General features: G+C 41.8%; 1 protein-coding gene across 3 annotated transcripts; it reads right to left on the bottom strand.

Annotated features, from left to right (window-relative positions):
* Positions 1 to 780: 780 nt before the first annotated feature.
* On the bottom strand, positions 781 to 13353 carry MPZL2 (myelin protein zero like 2). Of its 3 annotated transcripts, none has more exons than XM_081238722.1 (6): positions 13113 to 13349; positions 11759 to 11925; positions 11282 to 11492; positions 8464 to 8611; positions 5181 to 5256; positions 781 to 2581 (listed from the first exon to the last, which is right to left on the bottom strand). In XM_081238722.1, exons 1-5 carry the CDS (start codon positions 13168 to 13170, stop codon positions 5193 to 5195), a joined length of 648 nt encoding a protein of 215 aa, XP_081094848.1. In that variant the 5' UTR covers positions 13171 to 13349; the 3' UTR covers positions 781 to 2581; positions 5181 to 5192. The 3 variants fall into 3 exon arrangements, with proteins under 3 accessions (XP_081094848.1, XP_081094847.1, XP_081094849.1); XM_081238721.1 differs by having other exon boundaries at positions 781 to 2656; positions 13113 to 13348; XM_081238723.1 differs by lacking the exons at positions 781 to 2581; positions 5181 to 5256; positions 8464 to 8611 and adding an exon at positions 8979 to 9220 and having other exon boundaries at positions 13113 to 13353.
* Between the last annotated feature and the right edge of the window lie 4065 nt (positions 13354 to 17418).

Below are 17418 nucleotides of genomic sequence, written 5' to 3'. Positions count from 1 at the left end.
ATTATTTTATTTGAATGCTCTCAGAATAGATTTCTATAAATTTAAAGTTCAGAGGGATCTAGGAGATCATACAGGATCAGTCAGTGAATAGATAAATATGTATTAGGCCTTCCTGTCAATTTGTGCCTCAAGACTGTTTGGTTCATGTTCTTTTTTTGTGTGTGTAGCTCTTACAGCATCCAGTTCAGTACTTACCTAAATTGGGTATTTATTAAATTGCTGTTGACAGTGGCAATCATTACAAAAAGGAGCTGAGATTTGTGGCACTTTTGGTTGGAACAGTGAGGAAGTGCTTGAAGTGAAATGAAGAGATGGTGTCACATTCTTCTGAAAAAGAGATGGGATGGTACCCTGCTCTAATCATTAGTCAACCTATTCTCCTGGAATCTATGTGTATTTAATGAAAGCAAGAGAGGAACGAAAATATGCTTCAGCTTTTGGGAAAGTTAATAACTTTCCGTTTTTCAACTCCCATTCCTTTACTAGACTTGAAAGCTGGTAGTTTTCTCTATTAAGAAGGTAATGCAAGAGTATCAAATGGAAGAGACAATACTGTTCCTTCAAAAGAGTCCCCAAACTAAGTAGTTGGTTGTGCCCAATTCTCAGTTATTTGAAGCAATGTGGAAATTCATACAGGTTTATTTATCCAGTAGAAACTAATTCTATCCATTATTGACTTCCAGGCTGCCTCTAAGAAAATTTTTCTGTGAAAATAAAATGTATTCCCATCAGTTTTCTGTGACCTGCTATGTAAAAATTTCAGATTTGCATAAAAGCAAATTATATAATTGTAACGCTTTATTACTGAAGGTTATTTACATAGTGTTTAAGGCACAATAAAAAATAAGTTACAATACATAAGTTCTCTTCAAGTAAAAGACACTGAACAGCCGGGCTATATTAACCCTTGAATATTTAGCCAAGACACAAAAGCTACAAGTTTTGCTGGAAACACCTTCCATGAGTTTTTAACTACCTCTTTACACTTATGGAACATCACCCAGGCCATCTGTTTGAAGAAATACCCAGTTACTATATTTTCAAAGGTTGAATTACAGAGAAAAATAGAAAGTGTGAAAGGTAATATAGACTTTAAATCTAATTTTTACTTTCAGAACTGGGTACTGAAACTGTACTTTTTTAGACAGTATAAAAGGCAAAATGAGACAGGTATGGAATGCATTTCAGAATCAAGGTTCACATGTAAATTATACCAGGTTTTTTTTTAGTATTGGAAAAAATATCAAAGTTCATCATCTTTAAATACAGATAAACTATTTGGAAATTCCAGTTTTAAAAGAAATAACATCTTCAGCCTAGTTGGTGAAAACTGAAAATATCAAGCTGTAAACAGGGTGGGCAGGGGGTAGGGGGAGAGGTTCCTAAACATTTAGATGTTTTCTATTCTTTAAATAAGTGCTGCAGTAGCTTAAGTTTGGAAAGACACTGGGAGACTAGACACTTTTTCAAAAGCACTCTTCTTTCCATGACCCACTTATAAAGTTTGTTTTATCTACTAGTATAAGAGAAAAAAAAAGTTGGTTTCATTCTGTTAGTTTTGGTATTTCTTTGCCCCCATACCAAATCCTCCCCCCAAATAAGCAACTGAATTAAACAATAAATAAAAGAAAAAAATTTAATGTCTTCCAGTTCTCAGAGCTTTGTATAACACTATACAAAATTATTATCATTTAGGGTGATTTTTTTCACTAGCTCTAAATATTTTAATTGTAATATACTCCTTCAGAAACCTTCCATTTAACTGCTTAATGATTCCAGTCTACAAATGAGCATAGATTTTGCTCTGTTGTTATAAATAATTGAATTGGGGGAAAAACTATAGTAAGCTAAACAGTCATTCACTGCTCATGAAAGATCTGAGCTGTTGATTGCTTGTCACAGCAGAGAAAAAAGGTGACAAGCAATTCATCTTGAGGTGGCATTTGTCAATCTACTAGCATTTCTGTAACCGTCCCTAGTTACTCTGTGGTTTAGACTGGTACTACTGTAAACCTTGGATCAATTGACCAAAAACAAACAAAAACAAAAACCTGCCATCTAGGGTACTGAAAGAAATTCGATAAAATAAGATGTGTCCCATACTTAAGGAGAGCCATAAAAATCAAACTGTTCTTTAACAGGTTGAATTTAGGATTTTCTGTTAATCAGTCAAAAACAGTTGGGAGAATCAGCTCACCTTTTAATTGAGAGTGTGAGAAGGAAAGAATAAACATGTTAACTTTAGTAGCAAGAATGCTGCTCTAAGGAAACTAATATATTAAAGGAAATGTTATGACACACAAGTTGACTTTTATCCCATTTGATGCCAATATATATGTATACAAGTCATAATCCACAAGGAGTGTTTAAGGGCAAAAATGTAGCTTCCTAGTATATAAAAGCTAATGAGCATTTGAAAAAAATACAATATTTGTACTCTGAAATTAAATAAAACCTTAGTAACAGGGCTGTGTGTGAGTCTGCTGGTATCTGCTCAAGAAGGGCCCTATGCTGGCACCAGAGGAATGTTGCTTGTCTAGGTGGTTATATACTGCAGAGCTGGTTGGAAGACAGGTCACAACTGGAAAAGCCAAAGAAAAGCTTCCATTAATTCCAACTTATCTCAGGGTTCTTGTTCTTGGAAATCTTCAGCTTCCTAAAATACAAAACAAAAGTTTAAATGGATAATGTATATGGCAAGAGTGCAATAGGAGTACCTGGCATTATGAATACATATATATATATATATATATACATATATATATATATATATATATATATATATATATATATATATATATATATAAAATCTATTCTCCATCGTGAAGGAAAATATCCTTAAGTATATCTGTCCTCTTCTAACTTAACTTTCAAAAGAAATTTCCTGATCCTTATTACATATTTCTCTGGGTCAATGTCCTTAATTCATAGTCTCTGCCTTGCATGGACACTTGGATGATCCATAGCTGCTCACTCACATGCATTCATTCCTCTCTCTCTCTCTCTCTCTCTCCCCGCCCCCAGCATCACCCCAACCCCTTTATTATAAACAAAATCAAATGTACAGGGGCTTCCTTGGTGGCGCAGTGGTTGAGAGTCCGACTGCCGATGCAGGGGACATGGGTTTGTGCCCCGGTCCAGGAAGATCCCACATGCCGCGGAGTGGCTGGGCCCGTGAGCCATGGCTGCTGAGCCTGCACATCCGGAGCCTGTGCTCCGCTCCGCAACGGGAGAAGCCACAACAGTGAGAGGCCCGCGTACCGAAAAAAAAAAAAAAAAATCAAATACACAGAAAAGTACAGAAGGCAGTGTATGGAATTCACTGGCACTTAATTTTAAAGTTGTTTTTTTTTTTGCCTTATTTGCTATAAATACATATATTGGTGAGGGCTAAAGTTTTTAAAACAAATTACTGACATTTTAACCCTAAATGCTCCAATATGCATTTTAAAAATAGAGACATCTTCCTGTGTAACCACAATACCCTTATTATACCTCATAAAAGTTAACAATAATTCCCTATTATCCAGATTGAAATTTTTCATATTAAGACTTTCCCATTGTCCCCCCAAATCTTTTTTATAGCTAGTTTATTCAAATTAGTATCCATCCAGTCAGGGATCGTACACTGCACTTGATTGTGTTACTTCCTTAAATTTCTTTTTTTTTTTAATTGTGGTGTAATTGCTTTACAATATTGCGTTAGTTTCTGCTGTACAGCAAAGTGAATCAGATATATATACATATATCCCCTCTTTTATGGAATCTTTAAATTTTTTTCAGTCTTAAACAACCTCCATCTTTATTTTCCATGACTCTGGCTTATTAGAAAATCTGCTTGATTTTAAAAATAGCCCTTGGTAAAAATGTCTCTGACACCACATTTTTTTTTTCTAGGTTTACAATAGAACCATTTTTCTCCATATTCTATTTTATAAATCCTTGAGAACTTTCACTGGAGCTTTAGGCTATAAAAATGTGGCTCCTGGGCTCCCCTGGTGGCGCAGTGGTTGAGAGTCCGCCTGCCGATGCAGGGAACACGGGTTCGTGCCCCATTCCGGGAAGATCCCACGTGCCGCGGAGCGGCTGGGCCCGTGAGCCATGGCCGCTGAGCCTGCGCGTCCGGAGCCTGTGCTCCGCAACAGGAGAGGCCACAACAGTGAGAGGCCCGCATACCGCAAAAAAAAAAAAATGTGGCTCTTTTTGCAAATAATAATACTGGACCTACTTCAGAGAACAGAAGAAATTGTGATCATATGAAAAATAAATCATCCTACCTTTTAAGCCTAATAAACTGAAAAACTGGAAAAACAAAACTACACACCACTAAAATTGGATTCATAGTCCCAATAACTAAATGAGAGGAGTAGAAATCAATTCCAAATAATACAAAAGTTCTCCTGTCAAAATGTCAAGCATATCTATTGAGTCACTCTCTTAAATGCCATTAGTTTACAATAAAACAAAAGAATAAAAGCAGATATTAATTCTTTCATTTAAAAAAAATTTATTTACATGTTGAAAGTTAATTTATTATTCTTTGTGGTGGTAAATATAACCCCAAAGCCTCAAATAATCATAGAATTCTCTCAGCTTTACTGGTAGTAGGGTCTAGCTTCCTGTCCTTTGCACAAAACACACTCAAAGGGGAAGCCATCGATAACACAAGAGAAACCTTTTATCTCTCTGCCCAACTCCTCTAATTTCATACAGGAAACATGTATCATATAATCTGGGAGATCCACAGTAGAAATGAGCCATATAAGAAAGCTAAGGAGGGACTCCCCTGGTGGCACAGTGGTTAACAATCCGCCTGCCAATGCAGGGGACACGGGTTTGATCCCTGGTCCAGGAAGATCCCACATGCCGCAGAGCAACTAAGCCTGTGAGCCACAACTACTGAGCCTGCACTCTAGAGCCTGAGAGCCACAACTACTGAGCTCACGTGCTGCAACTTATGAAGCCCATGTGCTCTAGGGCCCACGTCCTGCGACTACTGAAGCCCTTGCCCTAGAGCCCGTGCTCCACAATAAGAGAAGCCACTGCAATGAGAAACCCGCACACCGCGAGGAAGAGTAGGCCCTGCTCACCGCAACTAGAGAAAGCCCACGCACAGCAACGAAGACCCAATGCAGCCAAAAAAAGCTAAGGAAAGAAATGAACCCATTTGTGAGCCTTACCATATAATAATGTTAGTCTGTGTCTTCTAAATAAACAGAAACCTTTTTTTCTTGGTTGAGCTTTTCTTCTTCTTTTCTGTAACATAGAAGCAGAAACCAATGTCAGGGGAACAAGGCAAGAAGCAAGGGAGGCAAATCCTACAAAGGTTCAGGTGAGATATATTCCCCCAAATTTGGGGGAGAATTGTATGCACCTGGGAGTAGATCGAAGCTTACAGAGCGCTAAACCTATTAGCGCTATCTAATAATACTCATACCTCCACATGACTCTGGGTATCTGAACTTAGACACTTTTCAGAATATTTCTAGAAGAGAATATTATTTGGGAACTCCAGGTTTAAAGCAGACACCTTAGTTTACCATTAGTATTCTACCTCTAATTCTACTTCCTATTCAAAAAGAAAAGCATAAAATAAAAAATAGAACAAACAAAAACAAAAAAAGACTAACCTAGAAGTCAACTTTATTGATTGTATTCTATTCAAACCAACTCAGAGTTGGGTTCATTAGTCTCCTTAAAAATCAATTCTATTTACTATAGTAAATATTTCTTGGGGAAAAGAAACAAATGGTGCTGGGACAGCTGAAAAATTACAACTGCAAAAGAATAAATTTGACTTCCTACTTCACACCATATACACGAATTGATTCAAAATGAATCAAAGACCTAAATGTAAGAACTAAACTGTAAAACTCTTAGAAGAAAATATAGGCATAAATCTTTTTGACCTTGGATTAGACAGTGATTTCTTAGATATGACACCAACAAAACAAGCAACAAAAGAAAAAAAGATAAATTGGACTTCTTCAAAATTTAAAGGACACTAATCAAGATAGTGTAGGGGCTTCCCTGGTGGCGCAGTGGTTGAGAGTCCGCCTGCCGATGCAGGGGACACGGGTTCGTGCCCCGGTCCAGGAAGATCCCACATGCCGCGGAGCGGCTGGGCCCGTGAGCCATGGCTGCTGAGCCTGCGCGTCCAGAGCCTGTGCTCCGCAACGGGAGAGGCCACAACAGTGAGAGGCTCGCGTACCGCAAAAAAAAAAAAAAAAAAAACTCTTAAAACTTAACAATAAAAAGACAAATAACCTAAGTGGGCAAAATATTTGAATAAATGCATCTCCAAATTAGATATTTAAATAGCCAGTCAACACATGGAAAGCTCAGCGTCATTAGGAAAATGCAAATGAAAACCTCAATGAGATACCACTTCACGCCCACTAGATGGCTATAATCAAAAGCACAGACAATACAAGTGCTGCTGAGGATGTAGACAAACTGGAACCCTCATATCATACATTGCTGGTGGGAATATAAAATGGTGCAGCTGCTTTGGAAAACTGCTAGCAATTCCTCCAGAAGGTAACACAGAGTTACTACGTATCCCAGTAATTCCGCTCCTAGTTATATACACGGGAGAACTGAAAACATATGCCCATGAAACTTGCAGATGAATGTTCATAGTAGCATTAATCGAAATAGTCAAAAAGTGGGAAAAACCTAAATGTCCATCAACTGAATGGATAAACAAAACGTGGTATATGCATTCAATGGAATATTATGCAGCCACAGGAAGAATGAAGTACCATAACATGGATGAACTTTGAAAGCATTAGACTAAGTCAAAAAAGCCAGGCAGGGCTTCCCTGGTGGTAAAGCGGTTAAGAATCCGCCTGCCAACGCAGGGGACAAGGGTTCAAAGCCCTGGTCCGGGAAGATCCCACATGCTGCGGAGCAAATGAGCCCGTGCGCCACAGCTACTGAGCCTGTGCTCTAGAGCCCGTGAGCCACAACTACTGAATCCCGTGCGCCTAGAGTCCCTGCTCTGCGACAAAGAGGAGCCACGGCAATGAGAAGCCCGCGCACCGCGATGAGGAGTAGCCCCCACTTGCCGCAACTAGAGAAAGCCCGCGCGCAGCAACCAAGACCCAGCGCAGCCAAAAATAAATAAATAAATAAATAAATAAATAAATAAATAGGAAGCCAGACATAAAAGGTCACATACTGTATGATCCCCTTTATATGAAATGTCCAGAACAGGCAAATCCATAGAGACAGAAAGCAGATTAGTAGTTGTCAGGGGCAGGTGAGAGAGGAAAATAGGGAGTCATGGTTAAAGGGTATGGAGTTTCTTTTGTGGAGGTGATGAAAATATTCTGGACTTAGTGGTGATGGTTATGCAACTTTGTGAACATTAAATAATGAATTCTATTATATGTAAATTTTATCACAAAAAATATATATATTATGCACCTTATATCAGCATGGCTGACTTTGCTAGGCACTGATTCATAGAGCCCCTGCTGACAGCCCAGGGGTTCTTAGAAATGTATGCTTTACATTAAAAGTGAGGAATACCCAGGACTTCCCTGGTGGCGCAGTGGTTAAGAATCCGCCTGCCAAAGCAGGGGACAAGGGTTCAAGCCCTGGTCCGGGAAGATCCCACATGCTGCAGAGCAACTAAGCGGGTGTGCCACAACTACTGAGCCTGCGCTCTAGAATCTGAGAGCCACAACTACTGAGCCCACCTGACACAACCACTGAAGCCCGTGCGCCTAGAGCCCGTGCTCCACAACACAGAGGAGCCACCGCAATGAGAAGCCTGCGTGCAGCAACAAAGAGTAGCCCCCGCTCGACGCAGCTAGAGAAAGCCCGTGTGCAGCAACGAAGACCCAACACAGCCAAACATTAACTAATTAATTAATTTTTTTTAAGTGAGGAATCTCCTAGAAAAGCTTTACATAAGTAAATTTTTATAATATCAAATCCTGCATAGTAAAGAAAGCTTATAATAAAATCTTCTGTAAAATTAAGAAACTAAAGTTACTAGACCCACAGACATAAAAAATAAACTTACGGTGTGTTTGTTTGAAAGAGTGGGGAGGGATAAATTAGGAGATTGGGATTAACATATACACGCTATAATATATAAAATAGAGAACCAACAAGGACCTACTGTATAGCACAGAGAACTATATTCAGTATTTTGTATTAACCTATAAGGGAAAAGAATCTGAAAAAGAATACATATATATATATAAATCACTTTACTGTACACCTTAAACTAACAAAACATTGTAAATCAACTACACTTCAATTTAAAAAAAGCTAAAGTTACTAATTCACACCCTAATTTATCCATCCTGTGGATTTGAATTCTTTTATGTAAGATTAACTCAAGAGGAAGAACATCTGTTCAACAATTATTTAGCCCCACTATAAAATACCAAGAGTTGCCATAAAACAGTGTTAAAAGAAGACTTTCCCAGAACTGCCCAGCCTTACGATTTTATCTCCACCACTTTATGAGCTCTTTCAGCCCGTCGCTTTTTCCGGAAATGCTGGAAGAGGACCACCACAATTACTATTATGACCATCAGTGCACAGGCGGAGCCAATGGCCAGAGCCAGGAAGTGGATCTCAGAGAAGCGTACTGTAAGGAGAAAAGATCAAGTTGGGGTTCTGAAAAGAGGAAGACTATAATGAAATCTAAAGATATTCATCCTTTTTTTTAAAAATAAATTTATTTATTTTATTTATTTATTTTTGGCTGCATTGTGTCTTTGTTGCTGTGTGCGGGCTTTCTCTAGTTGCGGCGAACAGGGCCTGTTCTTTGTTGCGGTGCACAGACTTCTCATTGCAGTGGCTTCTCTTGTTGCGGAGCACAGGCTCTAGGTGCGTGGGCTTCAGTAGTTGTGGCACGCGGGCTCAGTAGTTGTGGCTCACAGGCTTAGTTGCTCCACGGCATGTGGGATCTTCCTGGACCAGGGCTCAAACCAGTGTCTCCTGCATTGGCAGGTGGATTCTTAGCCATTGCACCACCAGGGAAGTCCCAAGATATTCATCCTTAAATGGAATCATTTAAGGGGTGTATTTTCATCTTTAAATAAAATCTTTCTTCTACGATATTAATTTTGTAAAGCCTAGTAGCAGTAGAAAAGCCATACAGGGATTTCCCTAGCAGTCCAGTGATTAAGACTCCATGTTTCCAATGCAGGGAGCACAGGTTCAATCCCTGGTTGGGGAACTAAGATCCCATATGCTGCGTGGTGTGGCCAAAAGAAAAAAAAGTAGGAAAAACATACAGACTACTTTAGTGGTTCTCAAACTTTGGTTCTAGGAGTAGCAGCTACAGAATTACTTGAAAACTTTGAAATGCGAGTTCTATCAGGCCCCACCCTGGACCTACTGAATTACAGGGGGCACCCAGCAATCTGTTTTAATTTGTCCTCCAGATGATTCTGATGCATGCTATAAGTTTGAGAACCACTTGGCCAGTTGATCTACCTAGTGGGGTAAGGTTATTGCTGACCTAATCAAATCCAGTGTCTAATCTATTTCTCCCCGAATCCTTCTCCCCTCTGTCATGCAGTCAGTCATTTATTCAGGCTTATTAAGGGCCTATTATGTTCTAGGGAGTCTGATAGAAATACAAAGCCAAAAGAGACATTACCTTCAAGAAACTCATGCCCACTGGAAAGATAGACAAGTAAATCAGTAACTATAGTCTAGTGGATATATAAGGCAAGAGAGAACCCAAAGGGAAGGGTCCCTAAACCAGGCTAGAGTCTGTGAAGCCTGGGTCTCTTAATTTTTACCTTGATTTCTGATTTAAATTTCAATAAACCCTCAGAGCCAGAAAAGACATTAGAAAATATCTAGCCCAGGGGTTCCCAGCCTGGAGTCTATGAAGGAAGATGGGGGGGCAGGGCACAAGCCCACAAAATCCATGTCATATTGTGTGTGTACATTGTTTGTGGTAAACAGGGGTTATGGCATTCATTAGGTTCTCAAAGAGTAGTGACCCCAATATGTTGAAGAACCATGTGTTCTTATCTACCTGTTCATTTTGCAGGATAAGAAACTGAGAGCCAAGGACATTACATTACTTCTTTCAATACTCAAATGACTTCTCCAAGGTCATACAGCTCTCTATTGATAGGGCCTTGAAGGATGATACTAGGAATGAAAGGAGGAAATGATACCACTTTATAGGCTTTTACGTTTTGGGTAGTAATGTTGTGTGTTGGTTAAGAGCATACAGCAGAGACAGCTAGGTTAAAGTACCAGGTCCTGTGTGATTTGGGGTAATCAACTTCTTTGAGCCTCAGTTTCTTCAATGTATAAAATAGAGATAACAATATTCACTTCTTGAGTTCTTATAAAAAATAAAATTGCTTATGTAAATTGTTCCACGCTGTGCCTGCACATAATAAATTTTCAATATATGGTAATTATTATAATTTTCAGTACAATTCAAGAGTTTGGGGGGTTTTATTTTCATTACTTCATTTTACCCTCACTTTACAGGAGAAAAAGAAAAGTTATTTACAGCTGGTGAACTGTAGCAGTGACTCAAACCCAAATTTACAACTTGTAAGTTTTATGCTCTTTGCTTTTGGTTGTCTGGCAGTTTTCCAGGTTGTCCTTTATAGGACTGCAGGCAATACAGTGCCTTAGTTTGGAGCACAATTTTGGAGACAGAGATGCTTGGGTTTGAGTTCTGACTCCATTTATGAGCTCCATGACTTTGGACAAGTGACTTAACCTCTATGAGCATCGATTTCCTCATTAGTAAAATGGGGGGGGAGCACACTATGAGCACAATAAATTGATATGATATGTAAAGATTAGATATGATACGTAAATCCCCTAGCACATGGGAAGTGTTCAATAAACAATAACTACCCTTATTGGTATCTGCCTCCAACAGTGGTTGCGAGAATTAAATGAGATAGTACATGTCAAGAGCTTTAGACAGTGCCTGATGTAGAGTAGGTACTCAATAGTACCTTGTGAATAAATGAGTGAATGAATGGACCTATTGTGTTAGCCTTTTATCAGAGGGTTGCTTCCTCTCCCTTTCACCATCTCAATGCCATTTTCGTAACAGACTCCTTAGGTCCCTTTATTTTCTGTTTCTTTCCACAGCCAAACAAAGCCTGTCTCTTTTTTACCCCAGGACTCTTCACTCTCCCTCTGCAGTTTCCAGATCCAAAGGGTTGGTCCTTCTCTCTACTCTTTCAGCCATCACAACAGTTTGCCCCTCTCTTTTCTACAAGCTCTCACGCTTTCCAAAACGATTTTTCTCTGCATCACCTACCAGTGTGCACAACGCTGAGCTGGATCTCCCCTATCAGCCCATCAACATCAGGTGGGTTCTTCACCTGGCAGGTGTATGTCCCATTGTCATCAAACTGTAGCTTCCAGAGGAGGATGGAGACATCATACCGCTCAGGGTTCCCATCCCAGACCACCCGGTCCTTGAAACGCCCACTCATGGGTCTGAAGGGATCCACATGGTAGTAGAAAACCTAGAGAGGAGAAATGGCCAAAGGTCTTATTTGGTACCTGGGCAGGGAGGCTGAGATGGCAGGACCAGGAGAGAAACGCCAGCAAGCCTGCCTGCCCCGTCTGCAGCTCTCCTGAAAGAACCTCTTGCTTTCCCCTTTGCCAGGCTCTCAGTTCTGTCTGTTGATTTGTTTCCCAGCTTTACCCTGTGCTTGTTGCTAAGAAAAATACAGGAAGGGCAAGGAGAAATGGACTGGCTTATTTTCCTAACCAAGGGACCCTTACTTACAAACTGCTCAGGGCCCCCATCTCGAGGACGGAAATTCCAGGTCACTGTTAGAGCATCACCCACAGGGGCAAAGCTGGAGAAAGTGCATTTTAACCGAACATCGGTCCCATTGACAGCCTCCAGCACACGGGGAGTGTAAATTTCCACAGCTGCTATTGGCCAAAGAGCTGCAATGAAAAAAAGGGAAAGGAAGGGTTACCAGGAGATGTGTATTAAGAGAATTTCTGCTGACACTACCAAAATAAAGGTCTGAGTAGGGCATCAAACAGAACTGAGATGCCCCAGCTCTCACTCAAACTCACTTCACCCAGAGTCTACATACTCCTACCTACATGCAGCCTTCACCCTCCCATTCCTTAAACAACTAAAAATACCACACAGTGCTCTCACTTTCCAAAGCATGATACCTTAGCCTCATGGTACCCACTTCAAAACTGCTGTAACAAACTACAAACATCGGCAAATAAAATTGAAAGCAGAAACAAAACATCAGAACTAATCAGAATATGAATTAGACATGTATTCAGATTAAGCATTGTATGTTATGTGTCTGATGGTCCCCTAGCAGGTACGTTTTCCAGAAAGTGTCCTTGTTATGTGAATTTCACACTGTTCCTAGTCTTCTGCAGAAACTGAGTTAATCAGTCCCAGACAGTTTAGCTTGCCTGCGCCGCTGGAACCTTTATACCCCATGGCATTTTTCTAGCATGATATTTACTTTTTTTTTTTTTTTGCGGTTCGCGGGCCTCTCACTGCCGTGGCCTCTCCCGTTGCGGAGCACAGGCTCCGGACGCGCAGGCTCAGCGGCCATGGCTCACGGGCCCAGCCGCTCCGCGACATGTGGGATCTTCCCGGACCGGGGCACGAACCCGTGTCCCCTGCATCGGCAGGCGGACTCTCAACCATTGCGCCACCAGGGAAGCCCGATATTTACGTTTAGAATATGCATGTTGGGGCAGTTACAAAGCCACAGTGGGTCTCTCTCCTTAACAATCTCAGCTTTCCCAGAGCTGCCGAGAGCCCCAGACAAGACCCACACACAGAAATCGAAGTGCCAGGTTCTGCCAGCAGTGGGAGGCTGAGAGTAGCCACAAAAAATGGTGTGTAACCTGAGATTAGAAAACCCTCTCTGTGCCTGAATCACTGGCACCTGAGAACACACCTAAACCTGTTTTTCCAAAAGCAACTCCCCAAAACAACCCACCACTTCAGTTTCACTAAAGTCAAAACTAAAACGAAATGCACCTGTGGCTCAGGCTCCAAAAAAAGACTCTTGCAACTTCTTCGACAATTAGCTAACTTTATAGGGTAGGCAGTGAAGGAGGTAGGCTCAGAGAAGCCCGCAAGCTCTTACCTGTGAGCTGTATGCCGAGGAGAAAAAGCACAGCACGCGTAGGGCTCTTGCCATACATGAGGGAAACCCAGCCCTGGCCCCAGAGACCAGACCGGGCAGACCGAGCGTTCCAGCACCCTGCCAAGGCCACTCCAGGAGGAAAGCACACGGCGTTTTTCTGGAGAGGGGAGTCAGTCCCTCACCTATGGGAACCTGAGCACCCGTGCCTGTGAGTCATTCCTGCTCTGCCGGTGCTGGAATGAAAGGTGGGGCCTCAGCTCCCAACCCCCTCCTTCCCTCCTTCCTTTCCTCCCTCCCACCCTCTGTGCTACAAGCGCGTCTGCTGAAAGTCCCATGCAGTCCTGTCTTAACTTTTCAGTTTATCTGGACCCTGGCCTCTGGATGGCTTTGAAAACAGCCAGAGGAGGTGGTGCCCGTCTGAAATGTCCCAGGCTGCTTTGGTCCTGGCCCACACACACACGTTTTTTTTTAAAAACAGGTTTCAGGCTCGCCTGAGAAGTGAATGTTGAACCTACCTGCAGTGATTCCACTTATCAAAGCACCTCCCTTGGGCCACAGCAGTGGAACTGGGTTCCCAAATCCAAAGTAATCAGAATTCCTTAGGACCCTCTGTGTTCAAGAAGTCCTACAGTTTATACCCTCAATTTTAGCCAAATGTTACCACAAGGATTGCTGTACCTTTTCTAGCTGCTAGCTTTCCCCGAGACCCACCTAAAATAGACTGACCAAAACAAATCTCAGTGTTTAATGACGCTTTACGTTCGAAGGATTTAAAGAGGAATCAGGACATCATCCCAGCTCATTTACCCTATCTCAAGACAGTTTGCAAAGTGCTTTTATCTACACAACACTGCCATGAAGTATTCCCATTTCACCAGTGAAGACAGTAAGAGCCCAGAAAAGTGATTTGCACAGCCAACAGGTAGCAGAACTGGAACTTTTTTGACTCCTTTTTTTTTTTTTTTTTTTTGGCTGCACAGCATGTGGGATCTTAGTTCCCCAACCAGGGAGGGATCCAACCCATGTCCTCTGCAATGGAAATGCAGAGTCTTAAGTCCCCTTTTTTGACTCTTAAATCTAGTTCTCTTTCCACAAAATAATAGCTAATGTGAACAATCAGACAGAGGACTCTCAAGGAAAAATTTTTCCTAATAACTTTTTTGTACCTCTGATTTTCTGCCATTTTGGGGACAGCCATCTGTCTGAGAAATCTAAAGAGTTGAGGACTTTAAATGAGAAAAGGTGCCTCCTTGTCTGGCAGGACGATGGGTAATTGTTACAGATTAATGAAGCAGCGTGGAAACAGCAGTAGGAGGGGGATGAAGATTACACACACAGTTGAAGTAGGCTTGACCAGGAATCTAACCTAGAACAGAAGAAACAAATTGCCCTTATGCCTGGATTAGTAATCTAGAAACTCTTTAGTGATTCATAAAATCTCCTAGTGAAACCCTGGAACAAAGAAGTTTCCAGGACGGGGAGGAAGGGGCAAGCTAGCTAGAAAAAATAAAACAGCTTAAAGAGGGAAGCAAAGAGAAAATTCCACCAAGAGGGAGGCAGATTACGGAAGAAAAAGAAAAGCAAAAGAGGAGAGAAAAGCAGCAGGAGAAAGATGTCATGATGATGGAGCAAAAAAGGTAAACAACAGCAAAAATCAGTCCCCATTAGAACTAAGAAAACAGGGGCTCCCCAGATGAAGACCAGCGGTGTCCCAGCATGAGTGTCCTGTGAAGAGTGTTTCTGAACACAGAATGTTTAGCTCCTTTGTCAGCTTCTAGGCCGGAAATGCTGGGGAAACATTTCAAATGGTGATAGGATAAAAGAGCTTTTCTGGTATGTAGGTCCAAAGAGTTCAGCTCCAGGAGCCTGAAAGAAAAGGAGTTAAGGAAACTTGAGCCTCTTTGTTGGCTTTCAAATTGCAGGGCAGTGCAGCTCTGGAGAGGTAAAGCCTGAGGTTTTGAAGTCTACCACAAATTGCAAACTTTGGTGAGAGGTAGGGTTACCAAAAGGCTCAGCGATGCAGTGAACAGCAGCATGAGAGGAATGGGGGCGGGAAGGACTGAACAAACTGCCCCTTTGTCAGGAGGAGAAGAGTCCCCCCTCCCAGGTAGCCAGAAGCCCTGTGAGCTGGCTGCCAGCACTGCTCTGGGGAGTCAGCCGCTGCCCAGACCCCATTCCTCAGCAGAGTTCAAGTTCCTGGCTGTGTGCCCGGCAACACCCAATTCCTTCCAGTTCGCAGGAGAGTCAGCCGGTTCTCCTCCCTGGGTGGGGAGGGGAGAGGCCAAGGGCTGGACTTGCTAAGTAGAGAAAACACTAAAGAAAAAGGACGTTTGTCCCTAAGAGTCCCCAGGTTGCCAGTCAGCAGGAGTCTGATCAGAGCTGGAGGCATCTGGGTAAGGCCTAAGTTACAGTTCAGTTCGTATCTGGGCAAATGAGAGAAAAGGAAGAGGAGTTCTGGAGTTTAAAAAGAAGAAAAGTGAAGTTTTCAGAGATATTACTTTCTCTCTAAACTTTTCCAGAGAAAAATTCTGATTGTCGTTAAAATTCGTGGCATCACCTCATCTGTCCCCTCCCCAACACATTTCCTAAAACTATTTCTAATGGATACTGAGACCTTGGTCAGTAGGAAACTCACTGGGGGCTCAGAAGACAAAAAGGACAACTGGCCTGTATCAATATTTGTAAAGATTGTTTTCTTAGCATCCTAGGCAAAAATGTTTTTTTTCACCACAAGATGAAAATAACATTCTGTGAAGCAAGGAAAACAAATAATTTAGCTCTTGGGGTGATTCAAATAAAGTATTTAGTTACTCAACAGTTTTGGTCCATATGTCTTTCTTACTAGAAAAGCTCTATGAAATTTTTGTTATATGCTAGGCTAGAAATACTAAGTAGAATAAGAAGGACTTCTTAAATTAAATAAATAAATAAATATTAAAGTAGAACAAGACATTTCTGCCTGGGGGGAAGAATCAGTCTAAAGAGGATTGGGAGGTGAGGAGTGTATGTAAGCAAGTAGTTACCGTATTTGCAACTTTTGAACCAGTCCTAAAAGGATGAATAGAGAGGACAGAAGAGAAACAGATGGGTGGAATGTGGTATCCGCAAGAACCTGCAAGCAATTCCTCAAATCTAGTGCATAGGGAGGAGTGGCAGTTCAGGAGGCTGGAGAGAGGTTGGGCCCAGATGTTGAGGGTCCTCATTCGCCATCTGAAGGTGTATGGACTTGATCCTGACAAATATATCCGTTGGGAGTAGCTAACATGTGACCAGAAGAGAGAATTTGGTATTTCCCAGAACCATAAAAAATAACAAGGTATAACTGAATCACTTTGCTGTACACTTGAACATCGTAAATTAATTATACTTGAATTTTTTTAATAGTTATAAAACAAATAAGGAGGGACTTCCCTGGTGGCACAGTGGTTAAGAATCCGCCTGCCAGTGCAGAGGACATGGGTTTGAGCCCTGGTCCGGGAAGATCCCACATGCCGCAGAGCAGCTAAGCCCGTGCACCACAACTACCGAGCCTGTGCTCTAGAGCCTGTGAGACACAACTACTGAGCCTGTGTGCCACAACTACTGAAGCCCACGTGCCTAGAGCCCATACGCTGCAACAAGAGAAGCCACTGCAATGAGAAACCCGTGCACCACAACAAAGAGTAGCCCCCGCTCGCCGCAACTAGAGAAAGCCAGCGCACAGCAACGAAGACCCAACGCAGCCAAAAATAAATAAATAAAAACAAATAAGGAGTGAAGGCCTTGAGACATCAACCACCACATACTCAACCAACTGCCTCATAAGGCCCCTGGCCTAGGAGCCAGAATGAAAATATAAACTTACTACGTGTTTTCAGAAGACTCAGACTCCTAGCCTTCCCTAACCAACAATTCCAATCTATAGCTCCTTTTTTTTTTTTTTTCTAACTTCCTCTGGTTTAGAGACCTTTTCAAAGATGAGAGAGAATGTCAGAGTCCTAGATGAGAGGTGGATTCTCAGCCCAAGGAAGAGGTGTGTTCCCTTGGGTCCTCCTCCTTGCCACAAGGTTCCTACAGACAGTCCAGGGCAAGTCTGGATCTGAGACTGAGCTCTAATGGCTTAGTAAAACCATGGGCAGGAATGCTCTTCTACCTCCCCACCTCTTGGCAGCTTATATGTACACTTCTCCAGTAAAGCCTCAGACTCCTTTCTTAATTATAGAGGAGAGGCATCATAATCTTATTAAACAACCCAAGGAAGAGACTCTGAAGTTTAACCCTTCGTATTCTAAAGAGAAGTTAGGGCTTCCCCGGTGGCGCAGTGGTT

The sequence above is a fragment of the Mesoplodon bidens genome (genome assembly GCF_964165515.1).
Source record: "Mesoplodon bidens genome assembly, chromosome: 7".
Lineage (NCBI taxonomy): Eukaryota > Metazoa > Chordata > Mammalia > Artiodactyla > Ziphiidae > Mesoplodon > Mesoplodon bidens.
Note: the sequence above shows the minus strand (reverse complement) of the source record. Positions and strands in the feature narration are given on the sequence as shown.